The sequence below is a fragment of the Meles meles genome, chromosome X, assembly GCF_922984935.1.
Source record: "Meles meles chromosome X, mMelMel3.1 paternal haplotype, whole genome shotgun sequence".
Lineage (NCBI taxonomy): Eukaryota > Metazoa > Chordata > Mammalia > Carnivora > Mustelidae > Meles > Meles meles.
The window spans coordinates 28530103-28548949 of NC_060087.1; the positions used below are offsets into that span (position 1 = coordinate 28530103).

Sequence of the window (18847 nt, forward strand, 5' to 3'; positions counted from 1 at the left end):
GAACACACAGAAATGAATAAAATGGAATCTTGATTTTGAGAGAGCTTACAGTATAGTAGGGAAGGTGACAAACACACAGATAATTGTGAGACAAAGTGAGTGCTACATGAAAATTATAAGTATGCAAAAATGGTCACCTGCACTGAACATATAGTAATCAAGGCAGTTTCTTTCTAAACGTTACAATAACAAATTTCCCTCAGCCAGTATCCTCACATTTAAATGCTAATGCTACAGGCTGCATATAACACTTATCCCTGTTCACAGGATAAGGTATAATGGAAAATTGTTGGAAACAACCTAATATCAGCAGGTACTTGGCTTAAATAAATTACAGTACATGCATGTGACAGAGTTATTGTACATGTTTCAAACATTTTCAATGTCACTGGAAAATACTTACATTATAGTACGGAGTAAACAACAAAAACAGTGGTTATTTTTTGGCAGGTAAAGCACAGATAATTTCTACTATAGACTATATATTTCTGTATTCTTTCTATTTTCCAACTTTCTATAACAAAACATTTTCTGCAAAATATTGCATTTCCAGGCAGAGAAAACTTCCAGAATTTTTCTGTTTAAATTGTTGTTTTAGGTCTATCATACCTATGTATCTTTAGAACTATGGAAGTATGTCATCGAAATATATTAAAATAACTGAACATTAGGACAGCTGAAAATCTACTAAGAATGACTTAATGCCTCCATTAAAATGTTCAGTGGAGCAGGGTCAAAATTAGAATATAACATAGTTTGAGAGATACTCGACAAACTTTGAGTCCACCCAACTAAACCCTCATTCAGTCACCTTCCCCATTGTTACTTACTCAAGTGTAATTAACATACAGTGTTATATTAATTTCAGATGTATAATAAAATGATTCAAGAATTCTACACATCTCCTAGTGCTCATCAATATGGATGTACTCTTAACTTCCTTTACTTATTTCACCCATCCCCACCCACTTCCATTTTAATTATCAGTATAATGGAAATGACTCTCAAGTGTTTTCATGAAAATAAAATACATTTGTTTTTAAATACTATTCCCTTGATCTGTCAGTTAACCATCCAGTAAAACTGGAAAACAGTTTGTTTAGATTTCTTACAGTGATTAAAAGTGGGAGTCTTTGAGTCAGTCTCCGCAATTCTCAAACCCCAGGTCCAAAGTTCACGTACGGTAGCATTTAGGGTAGGTTCATTTGTCTCTCAGAGCTTTGATTTCATTTCTTTGTAGGTAAAATGGAAATCATAATGCACCTCTCCGGAGGGTGTTGCAAACAGGGCTGGCTTCTTACGTAGTGCAACTTAGGTAGTCACCCAAGTCCCCTCCCTCAAAGAACCCCATACTTGGTTTCAGGCTCTGTTTTCACACTCTTGATATCCTTAGTAATATGAACAACAAGCCCTGCATTTTCATTTTGTACTGGTCCCCACAAATTATATAGCCAAAACTTAGTTTCAAGAACTAAATGATGTAATGTCTGAATACAAAAAAAAAAAAAAAAGCTTTCTCGGTGCATATTAGTAATAATCATTATCTTTTCTAAATGTTTATAGAAAATTCATTTTTTTTAAGATTTTTATTTATTTGGCAGAGAGGGAGACAGCGAGAGAGGGAACACAACAAGAAGGGGGAATGGGAGAGGGAGAAGCAGGCTTCCTGCGCCAGAGAGCTCAAAGCGGGGCTTGATCTCAGGACCTGGTAATCATGACCTGAGCCAAAGGCAGATGCCTAATGACTGAGCCACCCAGGCGCCCCTTCATAGAAAATTTAAATTTTTTTCTCTACTGAACCTTCTTATTCATATGGTCACCTATATTAGCTTCCAAAAGTTAAATTTTTTCATTGTGGGAAAAACTGGAAGAGCATTTGCTCATTCTCTTGATAGTTCTAGAGTATAAATCTTATTGCATAATAAGATTATATGATTTTGGTAGTTACGGAGAAATCAAACTACTCTCAATAGAATTCTTTCTTGTCATCTTCTCTTCCATTTATTGAAAACGCATATTTCGAAAAGGAAATACATGTACATTCAAGCCCGTTTAAAGATTATAAAAAGGCATACAATGAAAGGAAACACATCAACCACTGTCTCTGGTTTAACAGGTTTGACTAGCTATCTTTACCCCCAGCTCTTACATTTTGAATTAACTTTGTGGTTGCTGGTTCTTTTTCTTTTATTTTGGTTATATTCTTTTTTTTTTTTTTTGTTATATTCTTTTTTTTTTTTTTTTTGAGGCATAAAACCCAGTTTCCTTCTCCCATCTCTATTCTACTTTTTATTTTAACCCTTTTTTTTCCATTTTATTTATTTTTTCAGCGTAACAGTATTCATTCTTTTTGCACAACACCCAGTGCTCCATGCAAAACGTGCCCTCCCCATTACCCACCACCTGTTCCCCCAACCTCCCACCCTTGACCTGAGGGTTTTGAAGGGTCAAGGGTGGTTATATTCTTAACTGCATCTTTTATTTTTCCAAATAATTATTTAACTATCCTTGCCTTTATAAGTTTTTTGGGGTTACAGATTTCTACTTATTGCAGTGTGAGATATTCTACTATTTGAATATTTAAAGAGATTTACTAAAAGAGATTCGAGCTATGAAGAATCAGTTACCTACTTTATCAATTTCATTATTATAAGAATAATAATGTGTGTAAGAATACCGACCAATTACAAAGCTCTTTGCATGTCCCCAGCATTTATGCTAAGTGTTTTACATTCATTATCTTACTTAAAATGCTTAGAATAGTACATGCAATCCAGGCTTATTAAGTGGTAGCTGCTATTACCTCATGGACCAAAGAGTAAATAGTATGACTATTCCCATTTTATAGATGAGAAGAAAAATTTTAGGGCAGATACAACTTGTAAGTGGCAGAGCAAAAATGTAAAGCCAAGTGTCAATGTTCCTTTATCCCGCTCTTAGTAGGTGTTCCTTTGTTGCTATACCTGTTCAGATTTTTTTTTAAATTTATTTCACACACACACACAGAGATCACAAGTAGGCAGAGAAGCAGGCAGAGAGAGAGGGGGAAGCAGGCTCCCTGCTGAGCAGAGAGCCCGATGTGGGGCTCGATCCCAGGACCCTGAGATCATGACCTGAGCTGAAGGCAGAGGCTTTAACCCACTGAGCCAATCAGGTGCCCCCTGTTCAGATTTCTGAATGGTGAATTTCTTTTAAGTGGAGGGTGAATTTATATACACAAACATGCATATACGAAGTCAGAAGAAGACTGAAAATGCACAACATGGCATATGACAACTTTTTAATGCCCTTCAGCTCCTGATAAATTCTAATTAAAATTGGGAAAAAAATCAATCAAATTAAATATACCTGAATTTTTTTATGTTCAGTTAGCCACTGTATAGTACATAATCAGTTTTTGATGTAGTGTTCAAGGATTCATTAGTTAAGCATAACACCACGTGCCCTCAATACTTATCACCCTGTTATCCCCTCCCCCCAGCGCCCTCCCCTTTGAAACCCTCAGATTGTTTCCCAGTTTCCATGGTCTCTCATGGTTCATCTCCCTCTCTGATTTCTCCTCCTTTTGATTTTCCTCCCTTCCCTATGGTCCTCTGTGCTATTGCTTATGTTCCACATATAAGTGAAACCATATGATAATTGTCTTTCTCTGCCTGACTTACTTCACCTACTATAATCCCTTCCAGTTCTATTTATATCAGTGCAAATGGTATACACCTGAATTTTTAAAACAATCTATTCAGGTTGACAATTGTGCATCAGAGGTTTATGTTGTGTCATTTTTATATATAACTTTAGAGTGATCAATTGACTTTTAATGGGTATGGAAGAATTGTGGTTCTACATTTTAAAATATACTGCATAATCATAGCAACAGCTTTAGCTGATAACTGGTAGCCAGGCTTAAAACCATCTCCACAGGCACAGTAGCACAAGGCTCAAATATCTGATGGTGTATGGATTTACAACTCTAAGCAACAGAAAGAATTTATACATTGAACTTTATGAGAAACCTGGGGCAAAAGATCAAGTGCGCACAAAGGAAGGTGGGTGATTAATCAAAAGGCTATAAAATACTCTATCCCATGACCAAGGGCAGAGGAATTATCATAGCTGAGCGAAGCATACATGAGCGTTAAATTTCATGGGAGTGGCTTGATAACTAAATTTCATTATTAATTACTATCTGGTTTTGATACCAATCATAAGGCAATATAACTTTCTTGAAAAGAGAACAACATTGGAATCGTGAACACATTTAAAGTCCATATACAAAAGACATTAAAATAGACGTAATTCTCCCATTTGAAATAAAATATTATATAAAAATTAAAAAGGTTTATTCTATAAAGCTATCTGTCCAGTTTCAGGTATTTTGTCCCTCACTTCATATTATCTTTCATACCTATTGCCAAAAAAGAAGAGATTCATGTTGGCTTCAGGATTCATATTAAAGACAGATTTTGAGTGACTGTGTTAACTAACTGCATCTGTAAAAATTGAGGAACCAATGACATTTATTTATTCTGATGCACTTGACCTTCCGCTACACACTGTCTGACATGAAGTAATGAAACACATTCTTTAACTAGGGATGCAGATGATCAAGTGTACTTTGAGGGAAAATGTGTATTTTTCTTTATGTGTTATTTTGTTTATTTTCAGTAGAGAATAGATGCATCACATAGATGCTGAGTATTCTATCTTCAGCATATTTTAAATACAGGGTATTCATGATGAGTTAAATGTACACATTTCAGAAGTCTTATTTTTACAGGAAGAGAATTTTGTTTTCATTATCATCTTCCAGCTGACTCTGAGATTGATATAGCAGAAAGAGTTGGAATCTCTCTTCATGGATCACTCCAGAGTTTTATATAAAATTTCAGGCAAAGAGAAACATATCACAGGCATTTAGAACTGGAGGTACAATATGGAGATCTCCCCAGGCCAGACCTTCCATTTTATAAAAAAGGAATGAGAGTGTCCAATACTTATTGTCTCTTAAATTTTCAATCCCTACAACATTTTATGTTGTTGTAGATAATGAATTTATAACATAAAAACTATTAGGGTGATATACAAGGCCTATTCTCAAACATCTACTTTACTTGGAGGTAGGAAAAGGATACAGTTAATATAAAAATTTATTTGAGCTATAACTTGGAAATTTTCTAATAAAACCTTTAACTTAAGCTATTAACTAAAAGGTGCTCTAAAATTCAAGATGGTTAGTCCATGAATTTAGACAGTCCTTGAACAAGACAGAAACCTAAAATAAGTCAAGGGATTTTATTTTAATTCTAGGCTTTGTAAAACCATTTTTTAAAAATTAGCATCAGGCTGATTAGGCTTAGAGAACTTTCAGGAACAAATGAAAAGGGTTATCAATGGAAAGGCCTATGAGTATTTTTAATTAAAATCATTGGCAAGGATGCCTGGGTAACTCAGTTAAGCGTCTGACTCTTGGGTTTCAGCTCAGGTCATGATCTCAGGGTCCTGGGATCAAGCTCCACATTTGACTCCACGCTTAGTAGGGAGTCTGCTTGAAACATTGCTTGAAAGGCAAATAAAGAAATGTTCATCTTACTACCTCTGCATCTCTGTATTTGCATTTCTGGTATTACTAAACATACTGGCTTATTATCTTCAGCCACATTTTACATTATAACCATGTCTGGCAAGAGTTTAAAAATTCTCAGTAGGACATCAATGATATAGAATAGATAAATACATATGTAATGATCACTTTCTCTCCTTCAGAATCTGTGACTATAGTTAGAGAAATATACAATATAGACATGTACTCTCATGTTCAAAGAGAGGAGGATTCTGGGCACGTTAATTTTAGCTTTAAGCTATCTGGGCTTATAGTTCAGAACATTGCAAAAATCATCAAGAGAAACATAATAAAATATTCAGGAAATGGGAATGAGATGTATAAACTTACATGTGCCATAAAATGTCCCTTACTCCTGGCAAAGAAAATAATTTACTCTACTAAACAATGACAAAACTATAGAACATTTGGACTTATCTGATAGATATATTTTTACATTTAAACACCTAAGGCCAAGTTTAACATAAAATACCATAATGAATTATAAAGCACATGAATTTTATGCCCTTTCCATAGTATATATGATTTCACTTAAATGGGGAAAAAGACCCTAACATAACATAATAAAAATATTTAAAAGTAGGGGAAAAGATTGGTTCAAATCACTAAAATTATGTGTAAGTTTAAAGTATTATCTATAATGAATTTCTGACTACATTTCCTAATTATAACCAAGATAAAAATATGTTCATTGGGGTCACAAGCATCTAGAAGAAAATAACTGTGTAAATTTCAACAAGCATATTTATAAAAAAATTTTAGAGGACACAGAGGGTCATTTGAGTTTTTAAGTAAGTCAAGCCAGAGTATATTAGCTCTGTTCTCTTTTCTCATCTTAAGCATCCATAATAGCAAGGTTTATTCTTCCTAACTTCTGGAAACAGAAAATATTTCTATTTTCTTACATTGCCTTCTCATTAACTTAAGCATCCTCAGCTTGTGTCCAGGTATTATTCAAGTCAACTTTGACTTTAAAATGCAAGAGAAGAGCCTCATAGCTGATTTTTTTCCCATATTTTGATCTCTTGCCATGCTACTCTTTCAAAAGGTCAAAATCCCTCAAAGCTTTGAACTGACCAGCAGTCAAGAATTCGGGCACACAGTGTTCTTTATATGAGCACAATCGGATGCCTTGTCATCTCGGTCACAATTCCTATATCCTACTGGATTTTAACCATGATCAGATTTTGCTCATTTTTAAACCAATCATATTTAAAAGGATTTTTAGGAAATAACAATATCATATCATTAATGGGACGGATTCTCACAAGCCCTGTCCCTGTCCCCGCAGACATTCCAGAGTGTGCATACAAGAGAGCTTTGTTCTTCAAAGTCACAACTTTGCCTTCAACATTCTTGGACTCCTTCCCATGTAATTTTGGTTGAATTCAATTTTACATTTAAGAAAGAAAATCGAGGGCTTTTTCAGTTATAAGATACTATTTCATGGTTTAATCTATATCCTTTTCATTACTCTGTCCTCGGGTAGCTTCATTTTTATCTAAGAGTCCCAACGCAGCCCAGTAATGATTTGCATTGGGCCTATGATAGTTCCTTTTGGGGGGAAAAAGGAGCAATGAGCAAAACCTGAAATACAAACTGTAGAAAAGCTGAAGCTTGCGGTTCTAAAAAACAACTTGCCTAATACAAGTCTATACGTACCTCCTTCTAATCTGGTATAGTAGTGCATAAATGTTTGAAAATAAAGATTTAAAAAATGATACTGAACTACAAGTCCTCCAGACTCACTAAACAGTATGCCCTGTATTTCAAGAGCACCAGAGTGTTTTTTTCCCCCCAAAGTGCCTTCACGTCTATGACTTTATTTTATCCTCATCACATCCCAATGGGCAAATACAGTGGATACATGTTGTACTGTATGTTGGACATCGTTTTATAAAGAACTATATGAACCAGAAATAGTGGTGTTTTATTACAGGTTTTGAAAAGTTCAAAAATAGAAAGGTGAGTAAGTGCCCTGGGTCTTATAATTTTAGACCTTTAAAAATAAGGTTTTGGGGCACCTGGCTGGCCCAGTGGGTTAAGCCTCTGCCTTCGGCTCAGGTCATGATCTCAGGGTCCTGGGATGGAGCTCCACATCCAGCTCTCTGCTCAGCAGGGAGCCTGCTTTCTCCTCTCTCTCTTTGCCTGCCTCTCTGCCTACTTGTGATCTGTCTGTCAAATAAATAAATAAAATCTTTAAAAAAATAAGGTTTCTGGATTTGTTTTTTTAAGCAACTAGAATAACATACCAGGAACATTCAGATGATATGCACAATGCTCCTTAGAAAGTAGGCTCATTCCAAGAAAGTGAGTATATTTAAATATAGCATTGATAGGAAGGTCTCTATTTTCCCCATTTCAGGCAGCACTGTGAAAAAACCCACAATGTGGGGATGGACACATGCCACCGTCTTGTTAATTCAACGTTTTTTAAAAATATGTTCTGCAGACAGTATCAAATGTTGCATGCAGATTACTGGTTTACTGAATGAGATTCTCTAGGACCAAGCATTTTAATCAGTTTCCCAGGTGATTATTACGCAGACACACATTTGAAAATCACTGTATATGATAATGCAAGTGAACAAAAGCATGACCTACTGTTAACAGTTATATCTCCATAAATATACCCTTTTAAAGGGATGCAGTTCTAAATAACTTTCTTTGTAAGGCAATGCCAAGCCTTCTGAACATGGTAAGTGACCATTTTATAGCAGCAATAATCTACGGAACCATTGGGTACATATTGGAATATAATCATTGATGGTTTGAAAAGTATTAGATACTTTTAGATACCAAATTAGATACCAAAGTATCTAATGTCTCACAATTTATTATATAAATGCCAGTGCTAAGGTAAAGTAACAATGGCCTGATCATATACAATAAGACAAATCATGATGTGGTTTTAAAATCACTATTAGATCAAGTAACTGATAAAAAATATATTCAATGGAAAACAAACAATTTTTATTAATGTCCAATGACTGCATAGGAAATGATTACAATTTATATTCCTTCAAAATTTTAAAATTTGAAGTATGAATTTAATTTTAAAAGGGAGGTTGGACTGTGATTGAAAATCATATATGTTGCCTGATCCTATTTTCTTAAATTATATTTTTGGAAGCAATCCTTTAAACTTCATTGCATCTTTCAACAAACATTTCCTAAGTGCTACTTATCAGATGTCAAGTGTCAAGAAGACAATTCCCTGAACTGTCTGATAACAAAGGCAATAACTGCCTAAGCTACTGAATGTGGTCATTGCTTTAATACAGATGTATGCATGGTGCGCTGAGCCATGGATTGTGGCTGATTAGTAAAGGTTAGTTTCTATAATGGAAAATAATGTAGCTTAATATGTTAAATACTATTATGTATAACGTTAATATTTTGAATGATGACCCATGATTTCACCATCTAATAATATCAGATAATAAAAGCTTCTACTTTAAAATCACACCATTTTCTTTAAATTACAAAAACTTATAAAATGCTTAACATAAAACCACATTATGACACTACAAATGAAACACAGAGGCTTTCCTAATCCACGGTCTATGTGTTTGTGTTATGAATCAGCTGTCTGTGGCAGAAAGAACACCCAGTGATTAGATCCTTACTTGAAATAACAGAACAAGGTCTTCCGTGAAATGAAAGGACCTAAGCCCTAACCGTGTTCCTATTACTAACTTCACTTGGACAATTCATTTTTCCATCCTAAGTTTCATTCTTCTCATATGTAAAATGTAGGGATCAATGAATAACCCTCCAGTTCCTAGAAATCTAAGATTTGGGATTAGGTTGTGAGACATAGTCCCGGAGCACTTGGTCCAATCACTCTAAGTCACTCCCGTCCTCATTCCCACTGAACAGGAAGGGACTGCACTCTCAGACAGTAACAAGTTCAGTCATTTAGTACTCAGCCCTTCACCTCCCCCACATTCTCCAATACCAAGACAACCAAGAGACCCATGTTATTATTCAACTGAATACTTGGCAAGGACCAGTCCAGTAATATCTTTTGTAGGATTATAACAGTGCTCTTAATGAAAATTTTAAAAATCTCAAGGATTATTTATTACAGGGTAATTAGTATCACTAACCTGTGCTGAACTTTTTTCAAGCTTTTGGACTAAATTATCCCAGCGCTGGGCAAAGTTGTCTAGCCACGCTTCCATCTTTTGGGCTACCAATGTGTTTTTCAGTGCCGAAAGAAGATCCTGGTTTAGTGAGCAGAGTTTGTCCATGGTTTGCTTCTTCTTTTCCAGATCTGTTTTTAAGGCCTGTTAAAATCGGAAAGAATACGTAATAATCCTGGGTTACATTTTCTAAAACATTATAGTTAAATCGTTTTTGTATGTATTTCCTCATTTGCATAGATAAGACTGTAATCATGCCTGCAAAGGATCAAGGGCCCATAAGTATATAAGTAGAAAATTGTAATCCAAATATTCTTCCCAAGAAGCTTGAAGGAAAAAAAATAGAAAGTCAGATGTAGGATAAACACCTAGTAGTGAAACTTAAGAGCTACTTAAAAATATTTAAGGAACTTCGAAGTAAAAAAGTAGTGTTGCTCAAAGGGCAGTTTACTGACTTTTCAATTTTTTTAGCATCTATTATTCAATTAACATTTGGCTATCTGAGTAATTATCTTCTAAAGCTAATTTTAAAGCCCATTAAGTAATAGAACTAAGTAGTTGAGTGTGACACAAATCCTTTGGCATCACTTCGCATGTTTTCTAAATACATACGTGTTTTATGGAGTAATTTTTACAACATTCATTTTTCCAAAGTTCCTGTGAGTTATGAGGGGTTACACATACCCTCTGGTCGCTACGGAATGAATAAACAAAGTGGCATGTATGAAATCAGGAGATAAGGACAACTTATTTCATCTTATCCATTAAGGTTACCCTGCACTTTGGAAAATCCAATTTTCAGCTCCCAAATACTAGTCCCTGACTTAACCTGTAAACACAGAATAAGAATAAAGAGAGGAGAAAATTATTTTACAATCCCTTTACAATCCCCTGTTTCTGGCAGTAGGAAGTACAATAAATGTAAACTGAATAGTGAGACCTTCTTTCCAAAACAAATGCAAATTTAGGAACAACTAATATTACACATGGCAGAAAAATTATCATGAAACAGATGTACCGATTGCTCATGAACTGAAGTGTCATACACACAAAGAAATCAATACCCTCCCCACAAAGGATACTCTATGTAGCTCACGTTGGCCAACGTGAGCATGCCAACTGCACTGACAGCTCCAAGCTGCAGAAGGCCCTGGTGTCTCTTTCAATTAGCTCATTCTTTATTCAGAATCTGCTTTACCTTGTGTACTTTACACTGGATTCTCAGTGCATGCTGTTTTCCTTTCTTTCTATTTATTTTTTTAATTTATTTTTGAAAATGTTTTATTTATTTATTTGACAGAGAGAGAGATAGCGAGAGCTGGAACACAAGCAGGGGGAGTGAGGGAGAAGCAGGCTTCCTGCAAAACAGGAAGTCCTGGTGGGGTTCAATTCCAGGACCCTGGGGCTATGACCTGAGCTGAAGGCATATGCTTAACGGATTGAGCTACCCAGGTGCCCCAGTGCATGCCGTTTATAAGATACAAAAGCTAGTTGTGAAGTTCTTTCCTATTTTTCCTCAACAACTACAGGGTTTTTTCCCACTATTTTCTTCTCACTTTTGCAATAAATCAAAATATGAGTCAAGATTTAAAAGTAGAATAGAGCTTCCCTATGACCCTGCAATTGCACTGCTGGGTATTTACCCCAAAGATACAGATGTAGTGAAAAGAAGGGCCATCTGTACCCCAATGTTTATTGCAGCAATGGCTACTGTCACCAAACTGTGGAAGGAACCAATATGCCCTTCAACGGATTGAATGGATAAGGAAGATGTGGTACATATACACAATGGAGTATTATGCCTCCATCAGAAAGGATGAATACCCAACTTTTGTAGCAACATGGATGGGACTGGAAGAGATTATGCTGAGCGAAATAAGTCAAGCAGAGAGAGTCAAGTATCATATGGTCTCACTTATTTGTGGAGCATAACAAAGAACATGGAGGACATGGGGAGATGGAGAGGAGAGGGAGTTGAGGGAAACTGGAAGGGGAGATGAACCAAGAGAGACTATGGACTCTGAAAAACAACCAGAGGATTTTGAAGGGGCGGGGGGGGTGGTGGTGGGAGGTTGAGGAACCAGGTGGTGGGTAATAGGGAGGGCACGTACTGCATGGAGCACTGGGTGTGATGCCAAAACAATGAACACTGTTATGCTGTAAATAAACAAATAAAAAAAATTTAAAAAAAAAAGATTTAAAAGTAGAATTCATACCAAAATAAACTTTCAATGTGGGAACTTAGTAATACATTGGTTTTGTATGTTGATTTTGTTTCTTTAATTCACATGCTCGCTCTCCATTAAATTTAAATGCACACTTGGACTAGTAGTAAAACAATAGTTGAGGTCCCTGGCTAGAGCTGGGACCTAAATTTAAATTTGTAGATTCCTCCAATTCCTTCATGGTGTCTCATTTTTCTTCTTTTAACTTTTGGCATGTGTTTGTTTTGTTGCAAGTCATTTCCGTGTTTTTTTTTGTTTTTGTTTTTTGTTTTTTTTTTGTAAAAAGTTATTATAGAATTAAAGACATTTTAAATACATTTAAAATTATATATATGTATATATACATATATGTATGTATGCATGCATACACACACACACACCTCTTTGGCTTACTTTCTCAGGGCTTAAGGAGCTACTTTAAATAGCTATATGTATAAGGCTCAGGGGTGCACCATTGTTTAAGCTAAATGTGTAATGCTTTGGAAACATTTTAGAACAAGGATCTGAGAGTTATGTTTGAAGAAGAGGAAAGAATCTATGTTTGAAATTTATGGGTAATTTCATGTTACCTAAACAGTTTTTCTTAGATGATCTATAAAACTAATTGGATAACCAAAGAGATTTAGCAGCAAATGAAACTAAGACATCTGTGTTAAAATTAAGCCAAATGCAGAAGCACTTGGTGAGCAACAGAGAAAAAAAGGGTGGGGGGAGAGTCAAATCACCCTTAAAGAATAACATTAGGGATAACGGACTCAAGGTACAGTAAGAGCATTATTGTAATGACATTGTAGAATTGCTGAATCAGTATATTTTTACCTAAACCTGTATGACAAGAACAGTGTACCAAGCAGTGCTTCCAGCTAGTAAATTTTAGATCTGCCTTTTCCAAAATGGTAGTGGCAGGTGAGTGATTCAGTTTGTTTCCTCTTGTTAGGGGAATGTTTCCTCTTGTTGGCTTGCTCTCTCTCTCTTCATGATCCGCACTACCTGAAAGATTCTCCTACCACAGCTAACAGAAGGAGAGTACAGGAAACCCATGACAGCATCAAATCATAGTAATGAATTACCTTCTCCCATCTACCTTGACTACCAACACTATTATGTATCCATATTATTGGACTTTATGTATCCATATTAAATGACTATGATTTAACTGTTATTTGTTATCAGGTATAAAATAGATGTCTTTCTGCATATCAAAAACTGATCACAGGTCTTGGAGCACCAGAGAACCATACAGCTCTGGAAAACTCAGGAAGTTCTAGAAAACTTAACACAGAGCAGAAGACAGCCAGGATTTTAAAGAAGAAATGTATTTTTATTTTTCGAAGAAGCCAAGCACCTGGACATACCTCCAAAATAGGCAGGAAGATAGTCAATAAACAAGACCAGGCTAGTAGTAAGGAGAGACAAGAGGCAGAGAAGCTGCTCAAGAAGACAAAACAGACGAGTTCTATCTGGTTAATGTTATAAGACAATTTAAAGCACAAAACAAACACATTCTTACAAAAGGCCCAGGAATTCTTTGGGGGAACATCAGATTCACGTGGAAGCCTTGCTAAAATAGATTTCTGGGCCCTACTTCCAGGTTGTATGAGTCAGTAGGTCTGGGATGAGACCTAAGAATTTGCATTTCTACCAAGTTCCCAGGTGTTGTTAGATTCAGGCGTCCCAGGATCTACCAAGATCCCAGTATGGGGATCACACTTTGAGAACCACTGTTTCTACTTGGATGAATTCTTCAAGGTGAGGTAATTCTTCAAGGAGGTGAGGCAACGGTATCAAGTCCTGGAACAATGGCACTATCAATAGGGACTTGCTGAGCTACCATAAGTACTTCAACCCTGCCATTTGTCCCACAGCTACTTGAGACCGTCCTCAACCCCATAGTACCCACGTATCCCCTGCACACCATCAGCTCATGGATCACCAGTCTTCCCAGAGCTGTCCTTGCCTGCAAAACACCACCAGTCCGCACAGCAGCTGCACACTTCCTTTTAATTTTGGGCCTTCCCAGGATAGCCTACATGATTCTACCAGCCTTGGAGTTCACCTCATAAGGGTCATCATTTCTTCTTTCCTTTCCTTTTTATCATTTATAACAAATTTTAAAAAGTCAGTTTTGACCACACAAATTTAAAAAAAAATAGATCTACATGGTTTGGATAAAAGCATAGATCTAGAGGAAATGAAATACGTGACTCCTCAGTTCCTACCTCAAATGAAAAGTAGGAGATCCCACGGGCTATTAATGATAATATTTCAAAACAAATTACACTGATTATAAATAAAAGAGAGTTTGAACACACTGTATCTATACCTAGGTATGTAGTAGGAAATGGTGACAGATGGTACCTGTTTTGGGTCTCAGATTGTGACATATTTTAATGAACATTAAATTCTTATTCACTGCCTGAGTCAGCAGGGGAATTTTACCTCAAATTCTAGACCAGCTGTCAGGTTTTGTTAATTGGCTTAAACTATCAAATGGTAAGACTTATACAAAACATATTTTCACTTTGTTCACAAGCAAGGTGACATAATTTGAATTTTAATCATATTGGAAAATAATTGAGGCTTCGCTAAAAGAGTATTTTCATGGTCCTGAGGCTAGTAAAGTCTTTTACTAAAAAGTCAATATAGTAGCACATGATCATTCTAAATGATACTTCTCAATTGCAATTCTTTTTTTGTCAAGGAATCACATGATATGAGGAGTTCTGAAATAGCTTAATATGGCTGGACCTGAGTTTGGATGTCTTTGTGCTCAGTTTCACTCTGCTACTCATGTTCTATGATATCTTACGCATGCCACATGTTTTTCCTGGGCTTCAGTATCTTCTTCTGAAATAACCTGTCTTGTTCCTCCTCTTCCTACCCAATGCTACTTAGCTCAGTTCTACTAATTGGCCTCCTTCATACCAAAGAATATTACAGAAATGCAAATATGATTGTTATCAAATTCTCAGTGTCTCCCTATCAACTGTGGGAAAAAAATTACAAATATATCACTGATATTTTTGCATTCTTTTGGTAAAAATAGAGATGACCTTTCTGAAATCTGTCTTTAGTGGTCAAATCACTCCAGAAAGTATGGTTTGTTTGTTTTTTTTGGAGGAATGGATTCTTTTCCATAACAAGCTAGCTTGTATTAACAAGTCATACATTAGTGAATCTATTTTAAATTAGTAACTATGGAGCAAAAAAAAAATGTATGATACAAATAAATATTTGGTAAAACAATATCAAGCTTTAAATAAATTATTTAATTATATTATATAATATCAATACAGATATGAATAGGTTCATTTAGGTAAAATTATAAAACATTTATAACAGACCTTTGTTTTATATTATAGTTAACATCAAGTTAGCATTTAATAGAATTGATCTATCAAGAAAAATAAGAAGAAATTCTGACTATGGAATATTTTACTTGAAAAACTAAGCTCTTGGGGCACATGGGTGGCTCAATCAGTTGAGCATCCAACCCTTGGTTTCGGCTCAGGTCACAACCTAAGGGTCTTGGGATAGAGTCCTACATAGGGCTCTGTGCTCAGCAGGAATTCTAAGAGTCTCTCTCTTCTTCTTCTTCTTCCTCTGCCCCTTCCCCTCTTCATTCATTCTCCCTCCCTCTCTCTCTCTGTCAAGTAAGGAAATAAAATCTTTAAAAAAAGAAGAAAAGAAAAACTAAGTTCTTAATATTACACTTCCCTTTCCTTTACAGTGAAACAATAAAGTTCACAGTGGAAGAGAAGCTTTAGAAATCTTTTCTAACCCTGTAAGTTTCAACTCAAACTGAAATGTCTTATTGAAGCCCTCCCTGATGTCCTTTTATTGCCAAAGTTCCCTCATTTCTCAAAATACACAAGTACTTACAATTAATGGCATTTGGGTTGCTTTAGTGTTTTTTCTAGTTTTCCAAATGAAGGCATAAGCCCCTTATGTGAGGATAATCATTTCTTAAATTTCTCAATGAATTTAATTTAGACTATTACTTTAGAACTATATACTGTTAAAGCCTTCTAGGACGTTCCTAGTGTTACTTTTCATTTTAACTGAAATCTTCCAGGTATACTGTATTTTTCCAAAAGTACAATTTTTGTTTTTGAAAAGCCACAGTTGCAAGTATGTCTTTATCTTACAGAATTAATGTTCATATTCTTCCAAAATTCATGGAATGAGGTCTTAAGTGCCCACTGTGGTAATATTAGGAGATGTGGCTTTGGGGAGGTAATTAAGTTTAGATGAGAAGAGCAGCATGATCAGATCAGTGCCCTTAGAAGAAGAGGAAGAGACACCTGATCTTCCTCCACCTCTGCTATGTGAGGATACAGCTAGAAATTATTGTTTAGAAGCCAGGAAAAGGACCCTCACCAAGAACCAAACCTGTCAGCACCCTGATGTCATATTTCCAAGCTTCCAGAAGTGTGAGAAATAAATGTCTGTTGTTTAAGCCATCCAGTCTGTGGAATACCACAGAAGCGGTATTACAGAAGTCTGAGATGACTAACACAGGAACTGGTACCAAGAAGTGGGGTGCTGTTGTAACAAATGCCTAAAAATGTATATACAGCTTTGGAACTGAGTAATGGATAGAGACTGAGAGAGTTCTGAGGGGCACAGTAGAAAAAGCTGAGATCACCATGAAAGGACTCCTAAAGGCAATTCTGGTGAGGGCTCTGGCAGAAAAGAGGAGATTTGAAAATGTCCAAGTTTTTAGAGAATACATAAATTAAGGTGGGCATAAATTTTGCTATAAGTATGGATGATAGAGGTCATTTGATGAACTCTCAGAAGCAAATGAGGAAAATATCATTGGAAATGAAGGAAAGGATGATCCTGGTTATAAAGTGGGAAAGAATGTGGCTGAATTGTGTTGATGTCCAATATTTTTTGGAAGGCGGATATCCAACATTTTGTGGAAGGCAAAACTTGTGGGTGATGGAACTAGATATTAGCTGAGGAGATAGCTAAGTAAAGTATTGACGGACTGGCAGGATATCTCTTGCTTAGGGTAAAATGCAAGGAGAGAGAAATGAAGAATAATCATTTGGCATAACAGTGCTAGAATTTAAAGATCTGGAAAATTCTCAACCTATCCATATTGCAAAACATGAGAAAATATGTTCGGAAGGAACACTAAGTGTATGGCTGACTGACCATTTGATAAGATTAGTGTGGGTGGGAACCAGAGTCCTAGTCAGCCATCTCAACAGAAGGCAGGAAGAGAGGTGGAATTATACCAACAGCAACACTGCCAGCTGGGACTCAAGGAAACAAAGAAAACTGGACAGCATGAAGGAAGGCTGTCCAACATGTGCTATTGCTCAAGAAAAGGGAAAATCATGTAGGTGGTTCAGAGATCCTAAGAGCTACCACTCCCACCACAGGCCCAGACGGCGGGGCTAGCTCCCCCTGGGTTTCAAAGGGTAGGGCTACTTCTCCAGTTCATGGGGCAGGATGCCTCTGCCCAGTAGTACCTCAGGACCGGGTCCACTGCAGAGAGTCCCGTGGGCAGGGCTGTTGCAGAAGGCCACATGGGTGGTGCCCTGTGGAAATGAAGCTCTGTGAGGTGCAGCTCTGGAGGTGACGCTGCTCCTCCAGTGGTCCTGGAGGGCAGTGCATCAGTTCAAAGAGGGTTATTCTTGAGGCTTAAGATCTAATGGAATTTTCCTTGCAGTGTTTTCGACCTTTATGGGACCTGTCACCCCCTCCTTCTTTCCTATTTCTCCTATTTAAGAATTCCAGGGCTCATGGGATAGAATGAATGTATTTTTCATGTGAGAAAGACATGAACTGGCGGGGGTGGGGGAGCATGCATGAATGTAATGTTATAGACTGGATGCCTGTGCCCCACAAAATTCACATATTGAACCTTACCCCCAAATACACACACAAAATGTGATGGTATCAGGATGTGGGGCTTTTAGGAAGTTATTAGGTTTAGATGAACTCATGATGGTGGAGCCCCCATGTTGGGGTTCATGCCCTTATAAGAGAAGGAAATGCATGAGCATAGGTCAAAATGTTTAAGACTTTCACTGATAAAATAATTAAGTACTGATAATATAATGTACAGCATAGTGAGTGCAGTTAATAATAACATACTGGATATTTGAAAGTTGTTAAGAGAATAGATCTTTAAAGTTCTCATCACAGGAGGGGCGCCTGGGTGGCTCAGTGGGTTAAAGCTTCTGCCTTCGGCTCAGGTCATGATCCCAGGGTCCTGGGATCGAGCCCCACATTGGGCTCTCTGCTCAGCAGGAAGCTTGCTTCCTCCTCTCTCTCTGCCTGCCTCTCCACCTGCTTGTGATCTCTGTCAAATAAATAAATAAAATCTTTAAATAAAAAAAAAGTTCTCATCACAGGAGAAAAACATTGTAACTATGTGAGGTGCTGAATGGTAACTAATTGTGGCAATCATTTTGTAATATATACAAACACTGAATCATTACGCTGTATTCCCGAAATTAATATAATGTGATACATCAATTACACCAATTACATCTCAATTTTTCAAATTATTTTTTTAAATGGGAAAAAAAAAACACCAAAGTCTCCTCTCTTTCTACCATGGAAGCACAAAATAAAAAGTTACAGTCTGAAAATCAGGAAAGGGGTCCTCACCAAAACCTAATGTCTGTTGTATAAGTCACCCAGTCTGTTATTTTGTTATAGCAACCCAAGCTGTCTAAGATAATATAGCTGTCCCTATTTTAATTAAGAAAATTTACAATATGATACAACTGAATAGACTATGACTTAAGCACAAACAATGAACATTTGGTTTAAGATCAGGAAGAATAAAAAGACCAAATAATGGGGTTAATGTAAACTACTGGGTTTAA

At 36.4% G+C, this 18847-nt stretch overlaps 1 protein-coding gene across 9 annotated transcripts in view; it reads right to left on the reverse strand.

Moving 5' to 3' along the window:
* DMD (dystrophin) overlaps window positions 1–18847 on the reverse strand; it is a 2324635-nt gene that overhangs the window by 1499889 nt on the left and 805899 nt on the right. For all 9 annotated transcript variants that reach the window (XM_045994540.1, XM_045994546.1, XM_045994545.1 and 6 more), the window contains exon 16: window positions 9733–9912. In XM_045994540.1, coding sequence (XP_045850496.1) covers window positions 9733–9912 — 180 coding nt within the window. The remainder of the gene's footprint in view (window positions 1–9732; window positions 9913–18847) is intronic.